This window comes from Dromiciops gliroides, chromosome 3 (assembly GCF_019393635.1).
Source record: "Dromiciops gliroides isolate mDroGli1 chromosome 3, mDroGli1.pri, whole genome shotgun sequence".
Lineage (NCBI taxonomy): Eukaryota > Metazoa > Chordata > Mammalia > Microbiotheria > Microbiotheriidae > Dromiciops > Dromiciops gliroides.
This window is the reverse complement of record NC_057863.1, coordinates 565,458,360-565,483,269: the sequence shown is the minus strand read 5'-3', so window position 1 is coordinate 565,483,269 and position 24,910 is coordinate 565,458,360. Positions and strand designations below refer to the sequence as shown.

Sequence of the window (24,910 nt, the reverse complement as noted above, 5' to 3'; positions counted from 1 at the left end):
TCAGGCTTAGGTGGAGGTAAATCCTTTGCTTAGATTTACCAGGGCTGTACTTGTTCTGGAAGTGAGAGTGATCAAAGTCCATCCCTCAACTCCTCATTACAATGGCCCCCCTCCCCATTATAACATTTGTCTTCATTAATTGTTAACCAATCAGAGTTTATTACCATAAGAGTCTACGTTCTTCACCCTTCCAATGGCATATAAGGATTGAGTGAGTTCCATGAGGGGTCTTAGGCATTAGAGAGTGCCACTGACCCCTTTTATTAATTACATACTACCATGATTAGTAAAATGACTAATTACCAGAAACTATGTCTCTCAAATTTTTTATATATCACAGTTCCTACTCAAGGATCCTGTCTCTCCTGCTTGGCACTAGCAATTGGAGTGACAGTCACTCAAGACATTCATAGCTTGTAACCATCCGGAACCCATTCATTCCTACCAGAATGAATGATTATCAATAATCCTTCCTCTCTTTTTTCCCTCTGTGTTAGAGAATACTTGAATGAGCATTATCATATAATTTGATATATGTGTGGAAACCAGACATTTAGTAGAGACCATACTAAGCAAAACAAAGGGATTCATGGCCTAAAAACCTCCAAGGATGGGTAGAAAATATGTTTAGAATTTTCAATGTTAAGGGCTAAAATTTTAGCTAGTTTGTCTAAAATATCCAATGAGTGGTCGCCAATAAATTATAAGCTTTAGCAAGAGTTAGACCTTTAAGTGTTTATTAAAGAGAATAAGAATTTGGTAAAGAGAGAAAGAAAGGCCTAGATTCCTATCTGTTAAAGGGAGAGCGCATTTCTAGCTCCCCTCTCCACCAGCGTCCTCAGGAAAAAAGAGTGAGACTGAGCGCCAGTCTCTTCCTCCTCCTCCCACTAGCCCGCGTCACTTCCTGATGCCAAAGAAAAGACTCCTGGTCTTGCCCTCAAAAACCTTTGCTTCATGGGCAGAACTCTTCTACAGTAAGTCTCCAGCAGGTGGCGCCATTCCAATCGTTACACCAAGTTGAGGTTTAAGAAAATATGGAAAAGGAAAGCAAAGAAAGACAGTGAAAGGACCCTTTTGAGGGAGGTTGTGGGCTTTTGAGAGTGTAATGTCATAATTAAGCCTTAGGAAAAACTATCCCTAAACTAGACTGACCTTGTTCTTTTCCCCTCTAGGATGTGTCAGACACATTGAAAAGGTTCTATCAAGATAATAAATAATTATAGAACTCAGATTGGGCCATATGGACAAGAAATTAGGGAAGAATGAGATTGTGGATTTGCTCAAAACAGTGCAAGAAATAGAATTTTTAGTTCCATCAGGGGCAAAACCTGTGCTTAGGAATATATCTGATTTCTGTTTTCCTTTAGAGTTTGGTATAATTGAATTTGGAACCTTTCCATCTAAGTATATATTTATTATTTCACAAATATATATATATATATATATATATATATATATATATATATATATATATATATATATATATATTATTTCACACACACACACACACACACACACATATATATATATAAAACCCCTGAATAGTAAGTGTCATTTGATTGGCCATGAAATTTTCTTTGAGATTTCCTCATGAGTCCTAGGAGGCAAACTGCTGGTGGGAAGTATAGTCTTGAAAGTTTCTGCTTTTGAGACTCTGATATCCTTGTGTTCTCATCTTTCAAATCTTTTGATCAAGTGTTGATAGGTCTATTTTCTTGGAGTATGGCTGTCAGTGTCTGAATATCAAAAAAGACTTATCTCATATCAAATGCACAGACAGCAGCTCCCACAGGAAAGGAACCATTTGTATAGCAGTGAGAGAATCAGGCTCCTTGCTTTTTACTTAACTTCCAAGGAATATAATGAGATAGTAGGTCTGGAAGGAATTTTGGAGAAGTCCCATAATACAATACCCTTCTCCCATCCATCCCTAAAGCAGATGAAGGGACCTAAGACTAAATCAAGTGAGTTTTCTAAGGTCACATCTCCAGTTACTAGAAAGTCCCAGGAATACAGGAATGGTTTGCACTCCCATTCCAGGATTCTTTCCCCTGAGATTATTATATTTTCAGATGCCTGGGTCTTGTTTTTCATCTTGCATATTTCTAAGAGGAGGCACATGATGACTCTTTGAGGACATACACATGTACACATGTCTACACACACACACACACACACTCTACATGCCAAGCAATATGTTAAGATCTCCTAATGCTTCCATTTCCATTGAAGCAAACCTATGTGTGTTCCTACAGGCCCTATTTCTGCCTTCAAACAAAACAGAAGCCCAGTTAAACTCTATGCTTACACAAATAGAGGCCTAAATAATGTCATGCAACTAGGCTTCATCAGTAGTACTGGGTTTTCAATGAATCTCCTTTAAATTTTCTTTACTCATTCAATTTGAAGACTTTAACGACCTGGAATACTGCATCTCACCCCTCTATCTGGGCCAGGCATATTCTTTCCATCTTCTGGCATGCTCCAAGAAAATGAACCTATCAATACTTGATCAAAACAATCATTTTAAAGGTGAGAACACAAAGGCATAAGAATCTCAAAAGCAGAAATATTCAAGATCATACTTCCAACCAACAGGGTGATTGCCTCTTAGGAGTCATGAGGAAATCTCAAAATTTCATGGGCAAGAGGATGACACTTACTATTAAGAGGTTTTAAAATATGCTTGTCAAAAGTGAGATAATAAATATATACACTGAGATGGAAAGGTTCAAATTCTGTTATACCAACCTCCTATGGAAAACAGAAATCAGATATATTCCTTAGCACAGGTATTGCCCCTGATGGAATAAAAAGTTCTATTTCCTGCAGTGTTTTGAGCAAACCCACAAACTCATTCTTCAGTAATCTCATACCTATATGACCCAATCTAAGTTCTGTAATTATTTATTATTTTTATAGAACAATACCATTCCAATGTGTCTGACACATCCTAAAGGGGTGTGTTAAGATCAAGGCCATTCTAAAAGGTATCCTAAAAGAGATTTTTAAAAAAGTTGAATTTGAAATTGGGCTGATGCCCAAAAATGGGGAATGGCTGAATAAATTGTGGGATAAGATTAGGCTGGAACACTTTTGTGCTGTGGAAAATGATTAGCAGGATGCTATCAGAAGGACTTATGAAAAACGAAATACATCTACAAAGGAAGAACTCATGGTATCTGACTACAGGTTGAAGTATATATTTTTTTTGGTTAATTCCTCTTTTTAAAGTGTTTTCTTTTTTGTTTTGGTGGGGGTGGCAGCTAGGTGATGCAGTGGATAAAGTACTGGCCCTGGATTAAGGAGAACCTGAGTTCAAATCCAATTTCATACACTTGACACTTACTAGCTGTGTGACCCTGGGCAAGCCACTTAACCCTCATTGCCCCACAAAAAAGAAAGAAATAAAAGAAAAAGGAAGTCCTGGAAAGACATATATGAAATGATGTATAGTGAAGCAAGAAAGAACCAAGAGAATGTTATGCACAGTGACAGCAATATTGTTGTTTTGTGTGTGTCTTTTCTTTCACAACCTGACTAATGTGGAAATGTTTGCATGACTTCATACGTATAAATTATTTGAATTGCTTGAGTTCTTAAGCAGGGGTATAGATAGGGAGGGAGGAAGAGAATTTGGATCACAAAGTTTTAAAAAATTGATATTAAAATTTGTATTTTACATGTAGTTTGGGAAAATAAAATTCTAAATATAAAATTAAAAAAAACACACTGAGATCTACTCACACACTTCCCATTAAAGTGTCATGGAAACAAAGATTGTGAACTTGGATTTACTTCAAGAGACAGTGGAAGATAGATATGCCTGGCATCTGTAGTCCATGGGGTTAGAAAGAGCTGAACATGACTGAACAACTGAACCACAATAACAATAATACACAGGGCAAGAGGATTAGAGACAATGGTGGGGATGCACCATCACTGATTATGAGCCTAACACTCATCAGAATTGGCTCAAAGAACTCAATCTCATCAGAATTGGCTCAAGGAGGTTATAGCACACACACTCAATTGTGTCAAATAACCTATCTAACCCTGCAGGAAAATAGGAGGGGAAGGGGATAAAGAGAGAGGGACAAAAGAAGGGAGGGCAGATTGGGGGAGGGGAAAGTCAGAAGCAAACCCCTTTTGAAGAGGGATAGGGTGAAATTAGATAGATAATAGAGTAAATATAATGGGGAAGGGATTAGGATGGATGGAAACAGTTAACAATAGTAGTTATGAAAAAGAGAAAAGGGGGAAATTGTACAAAAAATTTTATAGCAACTCTTTGTGGTGGATAAGAATTGGAAATCAAAGGAATGTCCATCACTTGGGGAATGACTGAAGAAGCTGTGGTATATGATTGTAATGGAGTGTTATTGTGCTGTGAGAAGTGACAAGCAGGCTGATTTCTGAGAAACCTGGAGAGACTCATTTGAATTGATGTAAGTGAGAAGAACTGGGAAGACACTGTGCACAGTGACAGCAGTATTGTGCTATGAGTAATTTTGAAAGACTTGACTACTCTCAACAATGCAATGATCCAAGAGAATCCCAAGGGACTAATGATGAAGCACGCTATCCACTCCCAGAGAAAGAATTAATATTGCCTGAACACAGGCAAGAACACTTGTAGATTGTACATATATAACCTATGTCAGATTGGTTGCTTTCATGTGGAGGGGGGACAAAAGGGAGGGAGGGAGAAAAATTTGGAACTCTTAAACTTATGAAAATGAATGCTGAAAACTACCTTTACGTGTAACTGGAAAAATAAAATAAATGGAAAAAATAATGATAGTATTCCTGTCACGAAAACCATCAGAAATTAGGGACATGCATTATATTATGGACGAAGACAGCCAGATACTTAAATTCAATACCACAGCCCATGTAGAGGTTTCTCCTTTTTAAGTAGAAGTTCCTGGATCTTGTTGACATTTCTGTGCAAGATTTTCAGATTACCCTGGATCTTCTTTGTAAGAGAAATGGAAATACACACTATTAGGAAATTTTTTTCTAAGAAATATAAAATAAGATATGAGGGGCTGAGAAACTCAAGAGCCCTGATAGGCCAGTACAGTTTGACTGATTTTAGGGGAGAATCATAGCAGGAAGGAGAGAGACTGCTTGGACTTTTATAAGCAGCTGACTCCTGAAGGGATGACTCTGAGGTATAGACTAATATAGGAACAACTAAATTGAGCATGGAAAAATCACTAGCAATGAACAATATAAGTCACCTTGCGGATTTCCCTGTATAACTCACCCTGTAGCTCAGAGCAGCCACTGCAATGGGCCAATGGATGTGGTACTCATGATCCTCTGATTTAGAGCAAGTCACACACAGTAGGGTCTTGTTGCTATCACCGAAGAGCTTCTGGTTTTCCTGGTGCATCTCACACATACCTTCTCCTTCAAGGTGCATGGCAATGCCAGCCTGAAGAGTTCTCAGCTTGGAGAATTTCCAGCAAGTAGGGCAACATAAAGATGGGGAGATTTTTTCCCTGAGACAGGCATGCAAGTAATATGTGCACATTCAGCTGTGATTTAGTTTATATCTTCATTCAAGCAGATGAAACAGAGACGAGGCTCTTCTTCCTGTTCGACTTCATCAGCAATGGCCCTGGGGAAAGACCATGGGGAAGGATAAGGGTGCTTCTCTCATTCCTCCATTTTATAAGTTCAAAACAAACACATTTCATGAAACAACATAGGAAGGAAGTAATAATTGAAGATTTCCTTCATAAAGCTGGGGTAGATTCTCCAGTGAATATATATTCCATTAATAGGATGGGACACCTTGTAAAAATAGCTAGCATTGTTATAGAGCCTTAAGGTACTTTTCATACATTACCCTCTTTGGCCCATGCAAAACCCTCAAAAAGTAGGTGCAATTATTATCTGCATTGATAGGGAAACTCAGGGGGAGATATTAAGTGGCTTGTTCAGAGTCAGACAGAGAGTTTAAATCTGAGGTAGGCTTCAAACTCAGGTCCTCCTATTTCCAAAGTTTGCAAGGTACTAGTTATCTCTCCATCAATCAGCAGGTATTAAATGTCTACTATGTGTCAGACACTGTGGTAGAAGCTTTCAAGGATTATCTCATTTGGTCCCCAGTACAAGCCTGAGAGGTAAGTTGTTTCCCAAATTTTACAATTGAAGAAACTCAGGCAATCAGAGCTTGAGTAACAATCAACAGTTAATAAGTGTCTGAAGCTGGATATGAACTCCAGTCTTCCTGATTCCAGGCCCAGTTCTCTACCCATTTTGCCACATATCTAACAACAACACCAACAATAACAACAGTAATAAATAAGAGTAATAGGTAATTAAGTAGAGAAAGTATCCTGTTACCAAGAATAAATAAGCAGGCTTGAATCAGTGTCTATGCTTGAATCTTATTTCTGCCACTTATAATGTGTCTGAAGTTAGCCACATCACTAAAAGGAAAAAAAAAACGGTCTCTTCTGGCCTCAGTTTTCCCTTCCGTAAAATGACAAGATGGAACAAGATTAAATCTCTAAAGTTTCCAGCCTTCTCTAAATGCTAGGTCTAAAATATTAAAATAATTTTCTCCAGAGGGACACCCAACTTGGATATCTTTCCAAGCCTCTTACCCTCAGGAATCCAGCTTGGGGAGCCACCTTACCCCCCAAAAACACACTACAGCAAATTGAATAGGGGCTCAGCTTTTATTTTTTTTCCAAAGGCACTTCCCTAACCATGTTATCTGCATGGAGGGCCTTGGATTAGTGGATGAATTAGCACCTCCAAGAAAACCATCCTATGATTTATCACCTCCTTATTCTTATTTACCCTTCAGGTATTAGATGAATCTAGGAATTCACACCTCAAACCCTCAGTCAATTAACATTTCTTAAGTGATCATTAATTGTTAGTGTTTGCTACAGTTCAGATGAACAAAACAATATATAATACATGAGATTTTAAAATATTTGTTCTGCTACTATATTGATTTATATTGATTAAATTTTGTTATCAAATATTTCTTCACTATGATTTTCTACCATTCTTTTCTATTATTAAGAATACTTGAGGGGGCAGCTAGGTGGCACAGTGGATAGAGAACTGGCCCTGAATTCAGGAGGACCTGAGTTCAAATCCTGCCTCAGATATTTGACACTTACTAGCTGTGTGACCCTGGGCAAGTCACTTAACTCTCATTGCCCTGCAAAAAAAACCAATACTGGAACTTAACCAATTTCCTTTTAAAGTTCTTTTTTTAATTTATATGTTCTATTACTTATTTATTAAAAATAAATTTTAGTGATCACTCTGATTTTATATCAGCTGTATTTTCCTTCCTTCTCCTCTTCTTGGAGTCAAGGCTTTGAGAAGACAAAATGAAAAGAGGGAGAAGAGGAGTTCAGAAATATGAAGTAATACACTGAAGAAGTCCGACATTATAGGCAACTCCATACTCATATTTCCCCATTTGGAAAAAAAAGTGAGGGCATAGGTACCTTTTCAAGTCTCTCCTTTGTTGATATATTTGGTTTTTATATTGAAAATTATATTTGAAATATAAACTTCTGTAACAATTGGAATGACGCCACCTGCTGGAGAGCTACTATAGGAAAGCTCCACCATGAGGAGAACTCATCTGAGGGCAACCTATGTGGTCAGTTCCTTGGCATCAGAAAGTGACATTTGCTCGTGGGTACTGTCTCTCAAAGCTACCAGCCAATCAACTTGAGGAGCCTCCCATTATTGGGAGGAGGACAAAAAGTAGGAAGCAGAGGCTGCCGGAGGGTTTCGCTCTCTTTTGGTTCCTGACCTAGCCATGGCAGGTCTAATGATGGGGTTTCTTAGAAATAGTTATATTCTTACCTTTCTCTCTGACCCTAATGCTCTTTAATAAATACTTAAACACTTAAATACTCTGGTTAAAGCTTATAATTTATTGGTGACCACTCATTAGACTTTAGATAGTATAGCTAGAATTTTAGCCCCTTACACTGCTCTGGTTGGCATTTAAATCCCTTGAAAGCTGGCCACTTCCTATCTTTTAAGCTTTTTTTTTCATTAAAAAAAACCATTATTCCATTGCATGAACTTTATATTCCATTGATTTTGGCCTAATACCTATGTCCTACACCCAAATCTGTATTTTATATCTTTGCACAGCCTGATTAGTCAGCCTACAAGCCTTCCTCACCCCCCCTCCCCACCACAAACTTTTTCCTGGTCCTTCAGAAGATTTTTTTTCCTCACACCCTTTTGTGCCTTTGTTTGGGCAAATGACTGATAGAAAGATTAGGTAATTCTATAGCCAGAAAGGATTGTTGGAGATATGACACGAATCCAGGCCTCCCTGAAATGGAAGGTATCATCTGCTCCTCAGGTATACTTTACTGTAAGTATTACATCACACTGTCTCTCCTTATTTCTAATGAGAAATTTCTAAAAAGGGAAAACTACTGCAAATACCTAGAGATAGGATATTAAATGGCTTCCTGGTCAGGACCTCTATTTCCTCTGAATTTCATCTTCCAAATGGAGGAGGTGATGATGCTAGCCACATAACATAAGACAAACCCTCCCCACTGTTTCAGAAGAATCTTTCTGGTCCTGTTAGCTGGTCCATCTCACCCTTCTTCAAAGCCCCAAGCAGATGCTTCCGAAGTATGAAAGACCAAACACCCTTTAAATGTAGTAGAAAATCACCTTCTCCACACTATTTCTAGAGATTATAAGGAACAAGCTACGTTGTGCAAAGTATTCTGATCAAGCAACTGGAACTTCATTCTAACTGCAGTGCTTTTTAATTCACATTGACTAACCAAAACCCTGAAGATACTCAGGGGCAAAGCTGGGGCTTTTACTAAGCTAGTTTTATCAATTTGCAGCAAAACTTCCAAAAAGTGAACTCAAAGGAAATTAGCCATAAGTGGGGCAAGGTATCACCTGAAGTTTATTATCTCTGTGGAATGTTGGTGCAGCATTTCATTATAACCTTAACTTTTACCTTTGCTCTCTGGTGACTGGAGCCAAATCCCCAATTCAGAAAAGTTTGTAACATTTTCAATGAAAACTTCCCTTGAACGTTTCAATCTAGGAAGCTTCTTTCAGGATTGAAGTCCTTCTCTATTTCAGAAGTTCAGTCTAGAAGCAGAAATCCCTGACCTTGACTTGGCCCAAGTTCCTATTATTTGGCCCCATCAATACAAGGTGGAAATTCACCCAGTCCAGCACAAGGTATGAATTTACTTGGTTCCTATGCCTCCTGAAACTCACACTCTTGTTATTGCATTGGCTGTAAGGACCATAGGATTCACACCTCAGGTAAAGTAGTTGCCCACCTGAAGACAATAGAATTATAATGATTAACCTTGGCCCCAAAGAAGAGATGAGAAAATATCCCTTTCCCACATTCTTTGATGAGGAAGGGGATGATTGGCCTGAAACACTGAACATATTCAGTGTGTATGCTAATTAGTTTTCTATAACTACTTTTTTATCTCTTTCTCTTCTTTATTACTCATAATGGCTTGCTGCATAGAGCAAGGTATAGAATATACTCAGAAATGAATTGGACACAGAAATGAAAGCTATCAACAGATGTTATTCTTTCTAAAGACTACTCACACTAAAAGTATTTGTAAGAGAGTTTTAGGTAAATATCAATTTTACTTATTCCCACATACTTTCCCAACTTCCTCTCATCAAACATAATTATTTTAATAATTGTTTGTAATTTTATTTCTGGAGAGTCCATTTGTGGGATAAGAAAGCTTTCAAAAAAGAGGCAATAATACTCTCTTAATCTTTGTGGTTTTAAGCAAGGTAAAAGGGTTAGGTGAGTAGTGTAAACTGTTTCTCCATGGACTGTCAATACCTTGGTTTGAACCTCTATCACTGAGCAGTTCCTAGGTGTTAACAAGTGTCAGGATCAAGGGAAGAGTAGGAGAATTAACACCTTGAAGGAAGGATGGGCTTAAGTGGTCTAGGAGTATATAAAAGGCCTGGGATAAGACAGCTTTAGAAATTCCTAGTTCTGAAAGCAGAGCTAAAGGAAGAACTGTGGGGCTGAAGCAAACATCTCAGAAGACAAGAATAATGTAAGTTTCCCAGTATCAGGGATGTAAGAAATGGGCCCAAGTGCTGTAGAGCACATAGAGGTTGAGGAACCTATTTCTGCATGATGAAATATATAACTCTGGGAATTAGTCTTCTGAACAAAGGGAGAAGAGAGCCAGATTTCACATCAATGGGTTAGGCAGTAACAAGTAAGTCCAAGTGGAAAAACTAATTTGGCTTAGACAAAAGTAGCAGTAGAACTCTGGAAGGGTTAACATTTTTCCTTGCCATTCTAGTTATCCTGAAGTCTTCCATTTCCAAATATTGCAAATATTCCTAAAGATATCAACTGCTATATGAAAGAATACTTTGAGTATCTAATGATAAAATAAACTTAAAGGTTTGACCTCACACTCATGAAGTAGCAAAGGTAACAGATAGAAATAGAAAATGGTGAAGGGGCTAGGAGAACACAGGTGCAGTAATTCACTACTTTTGGAGCTGGGAGTTGGGTTACTCATACTGGAAAGCCATTTGCAATCATGCTCAAAAATTTTTTTCTTGATAGATAAAAATTAGAAATAAAATGGGAGTTATAAATTAGGAATTGGTTAAATCAACCATGGTAAATAAATATATTGTTATATCCAAGAAAGGAAGAGACATAATATTTAATGTTAACTCAAATTACCCCCATTGAGAGTAAAAACAATAGGCACAGTGACTTTAGCTATTTATAAGAAAAAAAGTTGAAGATAAAACCTCAACTGTTAATGAAATAACTTGTCACCAAAAACGTTAAGAAAATCATTTGCTTCATCACATTGAAGATGTGGTGTATCATGGGTGTGGATAATTGAATGTCTTGTCAGCCATGGTTTATATGTTATTGGTTTTGAGCATTTTTCTTGCTTTGGTTGTTCAGTTGTTATTACAAGAGAAAGCTTAATGTGGAAGGAAGGAGTATTTAGCCAAATGATTGAGAAGAAAAGGGGAAAGGATCAATAAAATGAGGAGAGAGAGAGAGAGAAAGAGAGAAAGAGAAAGAGAGAGCGAGCAAGAGAAAGAGAGCGAGCAAGAGAAAGAGAGCGAAAGAAAGAAAGAGAGCGAAAGAAAGAAAGAGAGCGAAAGAAAGAAAGAGAGCGAAAGAAAGAGGGCCCCGGAACCCGGGGCCAGCCAGAGAGAGCAAGAGCGTGAGCATGCGTGCAATATTGACCTTGAAGTTATTAACACGGGTGGAAGTAGAAAGGTAACAAATTTGATCAAAATAAGATTATTAATCTAATTTAATTAGTGTTTCAACTGGAGGTATATTAAGTGATTCAGAAAGGACTAAGAGATCAGAGGAGTCAAAGTGTCCAGTAATTCTCACCTCAGGGTTTTTATCCACATATTGGTTACTGAGGAATCTGAGTGTCCAAGTGTTAAGAGCATTTCTCTCTCCAAACCAGTCACAGACCTTTTCTATTTTCTCTCCTCAGAAACATGACCTCTTGCCAAGACCTGAGTCAAGATTTTGAGAAAGAGCTCATCTGTTCCATCTGCAAAGAGTATTTCACAAACCCAATGTCTACTACATGTGGCCACAGTTTTTGTAATATTTGCCTCATCATTAGCTCCCCAGAAACCTCTACCCATTTCTCCTGTCCAGAATGCAACATTGTTTCCTCTCTAAGGGACTTGCGAGCCAATATGCGTCTTGGAAAACTGGCAGACATTGCCAAAAAGCTAAAACCCCATTGCTTGCAGAACCACGAAGAACATGATAAAAGTGAGATACAGCAGAAAAGGCACAAGCAGTTCTCTGTGAAGGACCAGAGTCAAGACTGTGTGTCCTGTCCACAGTCTGAGGAGTATGAGTCTCATACTCTTTATTGCAAAGATGAGGTTGCTGAAAACTTCAAGGTGAGTAAGGGGTTTATTACTCCTTCCACAAGCACATTTTGAATAGAGCTTTCCACTGTAGCCTAAAAAGATCATTCTAGAAAGAGACGTGGCATCTTCATATGGCAACCACAGAACTGAGTGCTCACAATGCTATTGTTGAATAGCATTGTGCTGTATTCTGTGACCTCAGTTTGAGCCTTTACTTATGGCCCAAGATCAAGAGAAAATTTCCCTTGCCGTTCAAGGTCTTCTTTAATTTTAATTTTTTTTTACAATGTTGTATTCTGGAAGAGCTTTTTTTTTCTTTTTAGAGAATGAAATCTGGGAATCTAAGATTGTTAGGGCCATCTTCAGTTGTATGATAATTGACATCACATTCATTTTTCACTCATGTCAGAAGTCCAAAAAAGTTGAACAATGTTTGTTCTCTGAATTTGATATTCAGAATTTACCTCCTCTTGTTGGTGAACAGGAAAAAAAGAGACCACCTTTTCAGAATATTTTAGGCATAGACATGTGCTCTCTTTATTTAGTCATATAATTCCTGTTTCAGTCTCATAGAGCTAGAAAGGAGCAAGAAAGAGAGAGATTTCTTGGTGCTTTAATTTGAATCTACATTTTATGATTATAATTCATGAAATAAGCATGTGTACACTGACTTAACAAAGAAATTTTAAAAAGCATGACTGACAATGCCATTGGGACCTTGGAAAATTAGAAACATACCAAGTACAGTTGTAGAAAACAACTACATTCTGAGCTGTGTTATTAAGGAAGTCAAGAGTTCAAAGAACCATCAGACTTCAGTCTGGAAGAGACCTGAGAAATGTTCTAGCCTAGCTGCCTCTTCATGCACATGAGAAAACTGAGGCCTAGACACATAAAGTGATTTTTGTGGGGTCATACGCTGAGAGAGGCAAGTTATTAGACTAACTAATTTCCATGCCAAATCTTTCTTTTAGCAGAAAGATGGTTGTGGCCTGAAGTCATCTATGATGGTTTATGTGGAAATTAGGTCTTTATCTAAGACTTGAAACCCAAGATCTGAATGGGCTAAGTGAAGGGTAGAAGCATATCATGGATAAAAGAAATATTCTTTCTTCATTTATAAAATTAAGGGGTTGGACAAGAAAGCCTCCAAAGAGCATTCTAAGTCTCAATTTCTGATCTGAGGATATATGGGGGAAGGGAGAAAGGGGGTGTGGCGAATTCATTGTCAAGAAGTGATATGGCTAGTTAATGAATTATCTCAGGATGTATGAGTCCTCAGTCTGAGTAAGTTACTCCTCTTAACTGTCTCTACCTTGCATAATCTATCTCATACCAATGCTTTCTAAATGTTGGGAATATCTCCCACCACAGGCTTTTATAAGCCCTAAACTCCCAGTAAGAGCAGTAATCTTTCATTATAAGTGATCTCTAAGCCAGTCACACATGATTAATTTTGGATATGTAGAATTCAAATCCCTCAAGGATACAAGAATTTATGTTTTTTTTCTTAAAATTATTATTGTAGGAGATCAAAGAATCTGTGAACATTATGTGGAGGAAAGCTGAACATGTTGTGCTACAGATTGCTAATGAGAAGATTAAATGGGCACTGTTGACGGCAAGTATTTATTTCCTGTTACCTCAGCATTTTAAACATATTGTCTGCTGTAAACCCCCAAAGTATTCCTCTTCAATATGCAGGGGACATATTGGACCTCACCAAATTTTACAAATGAAAACACTGCAGGTTGGAGAGAGACTATTTTGCCTAAAGGCACATAGCTGGGCACAAGGGCAGTCATAGTCAGGTCTTCCAGTTCATGTTTGCATTACAGCAAGCACAGAGCACAATAAGGGGGGATATTATCTTTTTCAAGCAAGGAAGGGAGAATTGTTCTTGGACCACAAAGCCTGGTACAGCAGGGAAAGTGAAGAGAGTTTAATTGCCATCCATGGCCAACCTTGAGTAAAGATGTGAACAAAAGCAAAATCCAGTTGGAAGATGAAAAGCTTGTCAGCCTCCATTTCCATTTACTGTTATGTTATTTCCAGTATTCCATTTCCCATATCTGTTTCTTTACAGGTAGATATGGAGACACAAAAGAAAACGATTTTGTCAGAATTCCAGAAAGTACAACAGCTCCTGGATGAGGAGAAGGATGAGCATCTATCAGTTATACAGCAGCAAGAGAGGACCAACATGGAAGGCCTGAGCAAGACAATAAAGGGACTGTCTGACCAGAATCAAGAATTAAGGAAGAGGATCTCAGAGTTGGAGGAGGCATGCAATAAACCAGATGTGGATTTGCTACAAGTAAGGCCACTATAATTAAAATGAAGTGACATAAATGATAAAGCCTAGTGCTGATAAAATGAGTAATCAATGTCCAAACAAAAAGTGAAGTGGTAATGTCAGTGATCTTTCTCCTCTATCTTTCAGTAACACTGACCCTCTCCCTATCCTAAAAAATTTCATCTAGGGTTCTTAAATTGTTTTTTAATAATGATTTTTTATTTTATTTTTGTTATATATTTTATTATTTTGTATACATGTAGAATTTTAGTAAAATTTGTAGTGATAGATACAACCCGCACTTTTTTAAAAAAAAGTGAATAGTAAGCTTCTTGAGTTAAAATCTTAGTGTTTCAGGCGATTTCAGAAGTCATCTATATCTATGACCTAAAACTCTGAAATTCCTTTATCAAAACACAATATATTAACATTCCATCACTAATTCTGACTCATCTTGTTCTTTATCCTGATCATGACCTCCAGTCTCTCTACTATCCAGTACTTTTCCAAGGCCATCACCATGTATGGGCTATTCTCTCTTCCTTTTCCTTTTTTAATCACTTGGAGGAATCTATTGAACTCTGTACTATTCTCTACAACTGGAGTCAAGAAAGACCATTCATACTGGGACATAGGCAAAGGAAAAGAGCATAATATAAAATGGGGTTGGGGAGATAAGTGGCAGCCATGTTGTGAAGGGTTTTAAAGGCCAAATAGAAGATATTTTGTTTCATCTTTGAGGTAATGTGAGCCACTGGAATATGACTCTCATGATCTGCCCTTAAGGAAATGTACTCCTGTATCTGTACAGAGAGCATGCATTGGAGCGGAGAGACTATAGGCACTGTGATGAATTAGGTCAGGGCAATTATCTAGGCAAGAGGCAAAGAGGGCCTGAACTAAGGTGGTGGATGAGTAAGAGGTGAGAAGGGGATGTATGTGAGACATGCTGCAGAACCAGAAAATACAAGATTCCTCTCTATTCTAGGGTTATCTTCAAAACAATGAATAGGCAGTTCATTATAGTGTCTCATTTTCCCTCCTCAAATAAACCATTGACCTAACCACGTATCATTTTTTCTATCCTCAGGATATGAAAGAAGTTTTAAACAGGTAGGTTCCTATCCTTTCTTTGTTGGGAAAGCTCTTAAAACATTTAAGGCAGGGGACAGCTAGGTGGTGCCGTGGATAAAACACTGATACTGGATTCAGGAGGACCTGAGTTCAAATGTGGCCTCAGACACTTGACACTTACTATCTGTGTGACTCTGGGCAAGTCACTTAACCCTCATTGCACCACAAAAAAATTAAGATAATGGGTCTTCAGTAACTGAAGAAATAATGACTGTACCATTGAGCCTATGATAACTGAATAACTAAATATTGTGTGTGTGTGTGTGTGTTTTTCCCTATAGAAATGAATCTGTGCTCCAAAAGGAAATAGAAACATTCTCCATGAAAATGGCCATCCACTCTATTCCTGGAATTACAGAAATTCTTTTGAAATTCAAAGGTGAGTAGGAAACATAAAAGAAGTCTCAGTGTAAATCTATATCCAGCCTACTTTTGCTTTGGGTCAAAATCAATTTAAATTTCCCAGAATTCCAGAATCTCAGGGTTGGAAGGATCCTACCTCAGTGACCATCTATTTCACATTTCTCTTAACAATGATTCTCTTTGTACAGTAGTTGAAAGAGTGGTCATCCAGCCCTTTATTGAAATTATTCAGTTAAGAAGAGCCAGATAATACCAAACACAGTCCATATGTTTTTTAAAATTATTTTATTTATTTTGCTAAATATTTCTCAATTACTTGTAAAAAGTTAACATTTAAAAGAGACCCAAATTATTTATCCTTCCACTAACCATGAGAAGGCAAGCAATTTGGTATTGATGATACATATGAAGCTATGCAAAACATAGTTCCATATTTGCTATGTTGAAAAAGAAAACAGAAAAAAATAAGAAAAAAAATTTAAAAAATCCAATCTACATTCAGAATTCACCAGTTCTCTCTCTGGAGGTGGATAGTACTTTTTTCATCATGGATCTTTGAAATTTTGAAATGGATCACTATCTTGATCACACTAGCTCTCTTCCATAATTGATCATCCTTACAATATTGCTATTACCATGTACAATATTTTCCTGGTTCTGCTCACTTCATAGTGTATACATTTATATGTCTTCCCAGGATTTTCTGAAACCATCCTGCTCATCATTTTTTATAACACAGTAGTACTTCATCACATTTTATACTACAACTTGTTGATCAGTTCCCCAATTGAGCCTATTCTTTAAAAAAAATGGTTTCATTACCAGGATGATTTTCCTCACATGATGACTAAATTTATCTCTTTTTGATTTCTTTTCTCTTTTTTTCTTTTTCTTCTTCTTCGTTTTTTTGGTGGGGCAATGAGGGTTAAGTGACTTCCCCAGGGTCACACACTAGTAACTATCAAGTGTCTGAGGTCTGATTTGAACTGAGGTCCTCCTAAATCAAGGGCCAGTGCTTTATCCACTGTGCAACAAATCTGGCACCCCTCTTTCCTATTTCTAACCATTTTTCTTCCATCTAATATCAAGAGAATAGGCAGAGGAAATTTAATGTTTCACAAACAACAATAACAACAACAAAAAAACCCATTAAGGTACTTAAAGATAATTCCCATGAGGATCCTAATTCTTCTCCTCTCCAAAATAGACATTCCCAGTCCCTTCAGTTCAGGCTCAAATTACCCTAACTCAGATTTGGAGGGGTATATGAGGAACACTTCCTTGCACATCCGAGGAACAGACATCAGTGGGACCTTTTTAAAAACAAAACAAAACAAAACAAAAGTATTTTCTTATTTTCTAGTTACACATAGAGATAATTTTCAACATTGTTTATATAAGATTTCCAATTTCAAATTTTGCTCCCTCCCTCCCATTCCTTCCCTCCTCCCCCAGACAGTAGGTAATATGATATAGGTTATATTATATATATATATATATATATATATATATATATATATATATACACACACACACACACACAATAACATCAAACACATTTCTGCATTAGTCATATTATATGAGAAGAATCAGAGCAAAAAGGAAAAAACTTCAAAAAAGAAAAACAGCACCAAAAAAAAAAAAAAGAAATACTATGACCCAATCAGCATCCATATTCCACAGTTCCTGTTTTTTCCCTGGATTTGGAGAGCCTTTTCCATCATGAGTCCTTTGGAACTTTCTTGTATCCTTGGATTGGTGAGAAGAATGTAGTCTATCACAGTTGATGAACACATAATGTTGATACTAATGTTCTTCTGGTTCTGCTCATCTCACTCATCATCAGTTGATGCAAGTCCTTCCAGGTTTCTCTGAACTCCTCCTGCTCATCATTTCTTACAGCACAATAGAATTCCATTACATTCATTTACCACATCTTGTTCAGCCATTGCCAATAGATGGGCAACCCCTCAATTTCCAATTCCTTGACACCAGAAATAGAGCAGCTATAAATATCTTTGTACATGTGGGTACTTTTCCCTTTTTTATGATCTCTTTGGGAAAAAGGCCCAAAAGTGGTATTTCTGAGTCAAAGGGTATGCACACCTTTATAGCCCTTTGGGCATAATTCCAAATTGCTCTCCCAAATGGTTGGATCAGTTTACAGCTCCACCAAAAATGTATTAGTGTTCCAATTTTTCCAAAGCTTCTCCAACATTTATTATTTTCCTTTTTTGCCATATTAGCCTATCTGATCAGTGTCAGGTGGTACCTCAGAGTTATTTTAATTTGCATCTATCTAATCAATAGTGATTTAGAGCATTTTTTTCATATGGCAATAGATAGCTTTGATTTCTTCATCAGAAAACTGCTTGTTCATATCCTTTGACCATGTCTCAATTGGGGAATGAGGGATTCTTATACATTTGATTTAGTCCCCAATATATTTTAGAAATGAGGCCTTTATCAGAAGTACTGGCCATAAAAATTGTTTCTCAGCTTTCTGCATCCCTTATAATTTTGGATGCATTGCTTCTGTTTGTACAAAAACTTTTTAATTTAATGTAATCAAAATCATTCATTTTGCATTTCATAATATTCTCTATCTCTTGTTTGGTCATAAACTGCTCTCCTTTCCAAAGGTCTGAAAGGTAGACTATTCCTTCCTCTCCTAATTTACCTATGGTATCACCTCTTATTTCTAAATCATGTACCCATTTTGACCTTATTTTAGTATGAGTTATAAAATGTTGGTCTATACCTAGGTTCTGCCATACTATTTTCCAGTTTTCCCAGCAGTTTTTGTCAAATACTGAATTCCTATCCCAGAAACAGGAGTTTTTGTGTTTATCAAACAGTACACTAGTAATGTCATACGGTGTCTCCTGTGCCTAGCCTATCAGTGGGACCTTTGGTAGAGTTAACTTAGAGGCAGCCAGATAAATGGAGCTAGATTTCAGAAAACAGATTACATTTGATTAATATTTGAGTCCCTTCTTTTTAAAAGTCAAATCCCTGAGAATGAATGACTTTATTAGAAAGATAGTCTAGGGAATCATAGTTTCATCCTCCATTCTGAAACGGAATAAAAATTTTCCAAAGATATAAAAATTCAAAAGAAGAAATGAAACAGATACAGTGACAAAGAGACAGAGAAACAGAGAGAGGCAAAGAAGAACGAGGGGGCAAAGGATGGAGGAAAGAGAAAAGCAAAAGGAAAGACAAATAGAAAAGAGAGATACAGGAAATATCCCCTTCAGTTTTCCAAGGTCTTGATGAGACGAGGTGGTCCTTACTGCCTTCCTGTGCAGTAATCAAATACTCCACTAGTGGACAAATATTCCTCTAATGGATAGTCCACTATCAAAAAGTGATTCCAATTTGAGGTATAAAATCATAAATGTGTTCTGTGGTAGACATGACATTAGTTAACTATTTTGTGAGTCTCAGAAAGAGGAGAACAGAAAGAATATTATTTTCCAAACAAGCATCTAACACACTCTCCCATCTACCTGACAACCAAAGAACATCTTGTTCTTCATATCATGAAGCTATCCTGTCTAAATCTAGTTACTCCTTTTTGCATATCACTGTGATACCTAAGTGGTTACTCCATGACCCCATGCCTATTAAAAATAATTAATTTAAAAAATATTTTGCAATACCATTCTTTGAACCAATCCTTTTTCTCTTTGCAGTGGACATTACTCTGAATCATAACACAGCCAGTCCAGGACTCATTATATCTGAGGATTTAAAGAGTGTGAAATATGGAAGTACTCAAGACCATGTGCCCAACAACCATGAGAGATTCAATGATTTTGCCCAAGTTCTTGGTACTCAGTCCTTCATTTCAAGAAGATGCTATTGGGAGGTGGAGGTGCCAGGCAACACTGGATGGTTTGTTGGCATCTGTAAAGGACTGAGTCTGAATGGAGATTTTTTTGTGCTTATGACCATAGAAAATCCTAATGGCAAACATCTTTTTGCAATAGGCCAAAAGCACCGACTTTATTCCAAAGTCCATGTGAAATACTGCCAGATGGATTTGTCCCAATTGATTTTGGGTTTTTTCCTTGACTATGAACGTGGAGAGATATCATTTTATGATGTCAGAAGAAGATATCTAATTTTCAGTTTCCCAACCTCTTCCTTCTCAGAACCCTTGCAGCCTTTCTTTGGTCTTTCTAAGAAAGTCCTAAAAAATGATTGCTCTCTCACAATCTGCCCCTAATTGTGAAATATCAAGGAATCATCACTTTTCCATTAAGGGACACTCTATTCCATTATATTTCATATTCATGCCACATAATGCCACAATCTAATATCACACATAATATAACAATATAACCCTAGAGAAGGTAATATGACCTTTTTTTGGCAGAGGGGGGGAGCATGGCAATGAGGGTTAAATGACTTCCCTAGGGTCACACAGTTAATAAGTATCAAGTGTCTGAGGCGGGATTTGAACTCAGGTCCTCCTGAATCCAGGGCTGGTGCTTTATTCACCGCATCGCCTATCTGTCCCCAAAGGTAATATGACTTTTCTGCCCAAGATAGGAGTCTTGGGCACACCTCCCACATCAACCTTGTTACATCATATTTACATGGTGTGTATTCTGTATTTACTTATCTGTACATGTTCCTCCCTTAACTCCAATAGCTTGTGACCTCTGATGACAGGCACTGTTTTCTTTTTTTCCCCTATATATCCTCAGTTCTCACATTGCTTAATAAAAAGGTGCAAAATAAATGCTGTCTAAATTTTATTGAATGTAGTCAATTATTCATAGTTCATAAGATGAGAGATCTGAAGCTAAGAGAGGTCTTGGAGGTCATCTAGTTAAATTTCCTCCCTCTATTCAGGAAGAAACTGAGACTAAAGGAGGTGAACAAGGTAACTTGGCCAAAGTCTCATAGGTAGAGAGTAATAGAGTTAGAATTTAAATCTAGTCCTCCTCCTGAAAGTCAATCAAGCTTTCTACAATCCCACTCTGCCAACAGAGATAGAACAAATGACCCTGATCCTCAGAAATTCAGCCCAGATATTTTTTAGTATGATACAATGGACACATGAATGTAATATTACCTAGCCAAATGTGATAACCCAGGGATCAGATCAGTAACAGTCCTCAGAATATTAATTTCATTTCTAAATATTGGGTGACAGGTTAAGGTGTAAATGTTCTCATTTGAAAAGCTTTAAGGCTATGGGGCCCCTTCTGGCATCAGGGATTCCATTTCCTAAAAAAGATTGTGGACTGTTTTTAGTTGTTTATAAAACATGGATTACTTTTGGTTATAATTCATCCCCTGGGGCTAACATCAAGATGATTGACAAATGGAAACTCAGGATGATAGGGTCTGGTTTTGGAGTCAGAACCCCACTCCAAGCCATGCAATAAAGTAAAGCAATAGGATGTGTTTTATTTCTTTGTCAGACCCATTTTTATTCTTCCTTTATTTTTTTTTCTGGAGCAGTGTCATTGTCCATTCTCTATGAGTAATTGATGGTGTCATCATATATTCATATATATATATGTATGTATATATATATGGAGATCAAATAACAAGCTAAAGTAGAGTCTATTATTCACAAGATTAATAAATTTTAAAGCTGATGTAGCACTCAGGTAATTATGAACATAAATTAATAAGAAGTTAAAACTTACAAAATTTTAAAGAATATATGCTGACATTACACCACAAGGCACCACTGATATTAATACTAATAATTAACACTAAAAATACATAAGCATAGTGGCATACTGGTTATGCCATAGTTAGTTTTTTCTCAAAGGAAATAAGACTGTAGCAAGAAATGGAATCAACATAATTTCAGGCAGTTAAAAGTGCCTCATTTAGATTTAGACATGGATAAATAGTAAAACATTAAATATTTGAACTGGAGGGTTTTTTAAAAATAAAAGCATTTTATTATTTTCCAGTTACATGTAGAAATAGTTTTCAAAATTTGTTTATTTAAGATTTCCAATTTCAAATTTTTCTTTCTCCCTCCCCTCCCTCCCCCCTCTCCTAGATAGCAGGGAATCTGATATAGGTTATATATACACATAATATCATTAAACATATTTCTGCATTAGTCATATTATATGAGAAGAATCAGAGCACAAGGGAAAAACCTCAAATCAGAAAACCAACAGCACCAAAAACAAAAGAAATAGTCTTTTCCAATCAGCATCCATATTCCACAGTTCCTTTTTTTTTCTCTGGATTTGGAGAGCCTTTTCCATTATGAGTCCTTTGGAACTTTCTTGTTCCATTGGATTGGTGAGAAGAATCTAGTCTATCACAGTTGATCAATACATAATGTTGATGAAACTGTGTATAATGTTCTTCTGGTTCTGCTCATCTCATTCATCATAAGTTCATGCAAGTCCTTCCAGGTTTCTCTGAACTCCACCTCCTGATTGTTTCTTACAGCACAATAGAATTCCATTACATTCATTTACCACATCTTGTTCAGCCATTCCCAAGTTGATGGACATCCCCTAAATTTCCAATTCCTTGGCACCACAAAAAGAGCAGCTATAAATATTTTTGTACCTGTGGGTCCTTTTCCCTTATTCATGATCTCTTCGGGAAAAAGACCCAAAATTGGTATTGCTGGGTCAGAGGGTATGCACAGGTTTATAGCCCTTTGAGCAGAATTCCAAATTGCTTTCCAGAATGGTTGGATCAGTTCACAGCTCCATCAACAATGCATTAGTGTTCCAATTTTTCCACAGCTTCTCCAACATTTATTATTTTCCTTTTTTGTCATATTAGCCAATCTGATAGGTGTCAGGTGGTACCTCAGAGTTGTTTTAATTTGCATCTCTCTAATCAATAGTGATTTATAGCATTTTTTCATATGGCCATAGATAGCTTTGAGTTCTTCATCAGAAAACTGCCTGTTCATATGCTTAGACTATTTCTCAATTGGGGAATGACTTGGATTCCTACAAATTTGATTTAGTTCCCAATATATTTTAGAAATGAGGCCTTTATCAGAAGTACTGGCCATAAAAATTGTTTCCCAGCTTCCTGCATCCCTTCTAATTTTGGATGCATTGCTTCTGTTTGTACAAAGTCTTTTTAATTTAATGTAATCAAAATCACCCATTTTGCATTTCATACTATACTCTATCTCCTGTTTGGTCATAAACTGCTCTCCTTTCCAAAGATATGAAAGGTAGACCATTCCTTCTTCTCCTAATTTACCTATGGTATCACCTCTTATGTCTAAATCATGTACCCATTTTGACCTTATTTTAGTATAAGGTGTCTGATGTTGGTCTATGCCTAATTTCTGCCATGCTATCTTCCAGTTTTCCCAGCAGTTTTTGTCAAATAATGAATTCCTATCCCAGAAGCTGTGGTCTTTGGGTTTATCAAACAGTACATGACTAATGTCATTTACTATTGTGTCTCCTGTGCCTAGCCTATTCCATTGGTCCTCCACTCTATTTCTTAGCCAGTACCAGATAGTATTCATGACTGTCATTTTATAGTAGAGCTCTAGATTTGGTACAGCTAACCCACCTTCCTGTACATTTTTTCCAATTATTTCCCTTGATATTCTTGACTTTTTGTTTTTCCAGATGAATTTTGTTATTATTTTTTCTAGCTCTATAAAATAATTTTTAGGTAGTCTGATTGGTATGGCAATGAATAAGTAAATTAATTTAAGTAGTATTGTCATTTTTAATATATTAGCTCTGCCTACCCATGAGCAATTGATATCTTTCCAATTTTTAGATCTGATTTGATTTGTGTGAAAAGTGTTTTCTAGTTGTGTTCTTAGAGTTCCTGGGTTTGCTTGGCAAGTAGACTGTAAAGTATTTTATATTATCTAGCATTACTTTAAATGGAATTTCTCTTTCTATCTCTTTCTGCTGGACTTTGTTGGTCATGTATAGAAATGCTGACGAATTATGTGGATTTATTTTATATCCTCCAACTTTGCTAAATTTGTTAATTGTTTCAAGTAATTTTTGAGTTGATTCTCTAGGATTCTCTCAGTATACCATCATATCATCTGCAAAGAATGATAATTTTGTTTCCTCCTTGCGTATTCTAATTCCTTGAATTCCTTTTTCTTCTCTGATTGCTAAAGCTAACATTTCTAGTACAATATTAAATAATACAAGTGATAATGGACATCCCTGTTTCACCCGTGATCTTATTGGGAAGGCCTCTAACTTATCTCCATTACATATGATGCTTGCTGATGGTTTTAGATAGATACTGCTTCTTATTTTAAGGAAAGCTCCACCTATTCCTAAGCTCTCTAGTATTTTTATTAGGAATGGGTGATGTATTTTGTCAAAAGCTTTCTCTGCATCTATTGAGATAATCATATGATTTTGGTTAATTTTCTTATTGATGTGGTTGATTATGTTCATAGTTTTCCTAAGGTTGAACCAGCCCTGCATTCCTTGTATGAAAGCCTCCTGGTCTTAGTGTATTATCCTGGTGATCACTTGCTGTAATCTCCTTGCTAATATCTTATTTAAGATTTTAGCATCACTATTCATTAGGGAAGTTGGTCTATAATTTTCTTTCTCTGTCTTTGCTCTGCCTGGTTTTGGTATCACCATCATATTTGTGTCATAAAACGAATTTGGTAGAACTCCTTCTTCACCTATTTTTCCAAATAATTTGTATAATATTGTAAATAATTGTTCTTTAAATGTTTGGTAAAATTCACCTATAAACCCATCTGGCCCTGGGGATTTTTTCTCAGCGATTTCATTGATGGCTTTTTCAATTTCTTTTTCTAATATGGGCTTATTTAAGGATTTTATTTCCTCTTCAGTTAACCTGGGCAATTTGTATGTTTGTAAATATTTATCCATTTCATCTAGATTGTCAAATTTAGGGGGCAGCTAGGTGGTGAAGTGGATAAGGCACCAGTCTTGGATTCAGGAGGATGTGAATTCAAACCCAGCCTCAGACACTAGCTGTGTGACTCTGGGCAAGTCACTTAACCCCCATTACCCTGAAAAAAAATTTTTAAAAAGGGGGGCAGCTAGGTAACACAGTGGATAAAGCACTGGCCCTAGATTCAGGAGGACCTGAGTTCAAATCTGTCCTCAGACACTTGAGACTTATTAGCTGCGTGACCCTGGGCAAGTCACTTAACCCTCATTGTCCTACAAAAACAAGCAAGTAAATAGATTGTCAAATTTA

General features: G+C 36.8%; 1 protein-coding gene across 1 annotated transcript; it reads left to right on the top strand.

Annotated features, from left to right (window-relative positions):
• Positions 1-11,532: 11,532 nt before the first annotated feature.
• Positions 11,533-19,949, top strand: LOC122746483 (probable E3 ubiquitin-protein ligase TRIML1). Its single transcript, XM_043992108.1, has 6 exons — positions 11,533-11,952; positions 12,849-12,854; positions 13,454-13,532; positions 15,304-15,331; positions 15,634-15,731; positions 19,414-19,949. The coding sequence occupies exons 1-6, from the start codon at positions 11,533-11,535 to the stop codon at positions 19,947-19,949; spliced, it is 1,167 nt and encodes a 388-aa protein (XP_043848043.1).
• Positions 19,950-24,910: the final 4,961 nt, after the last annotated feature.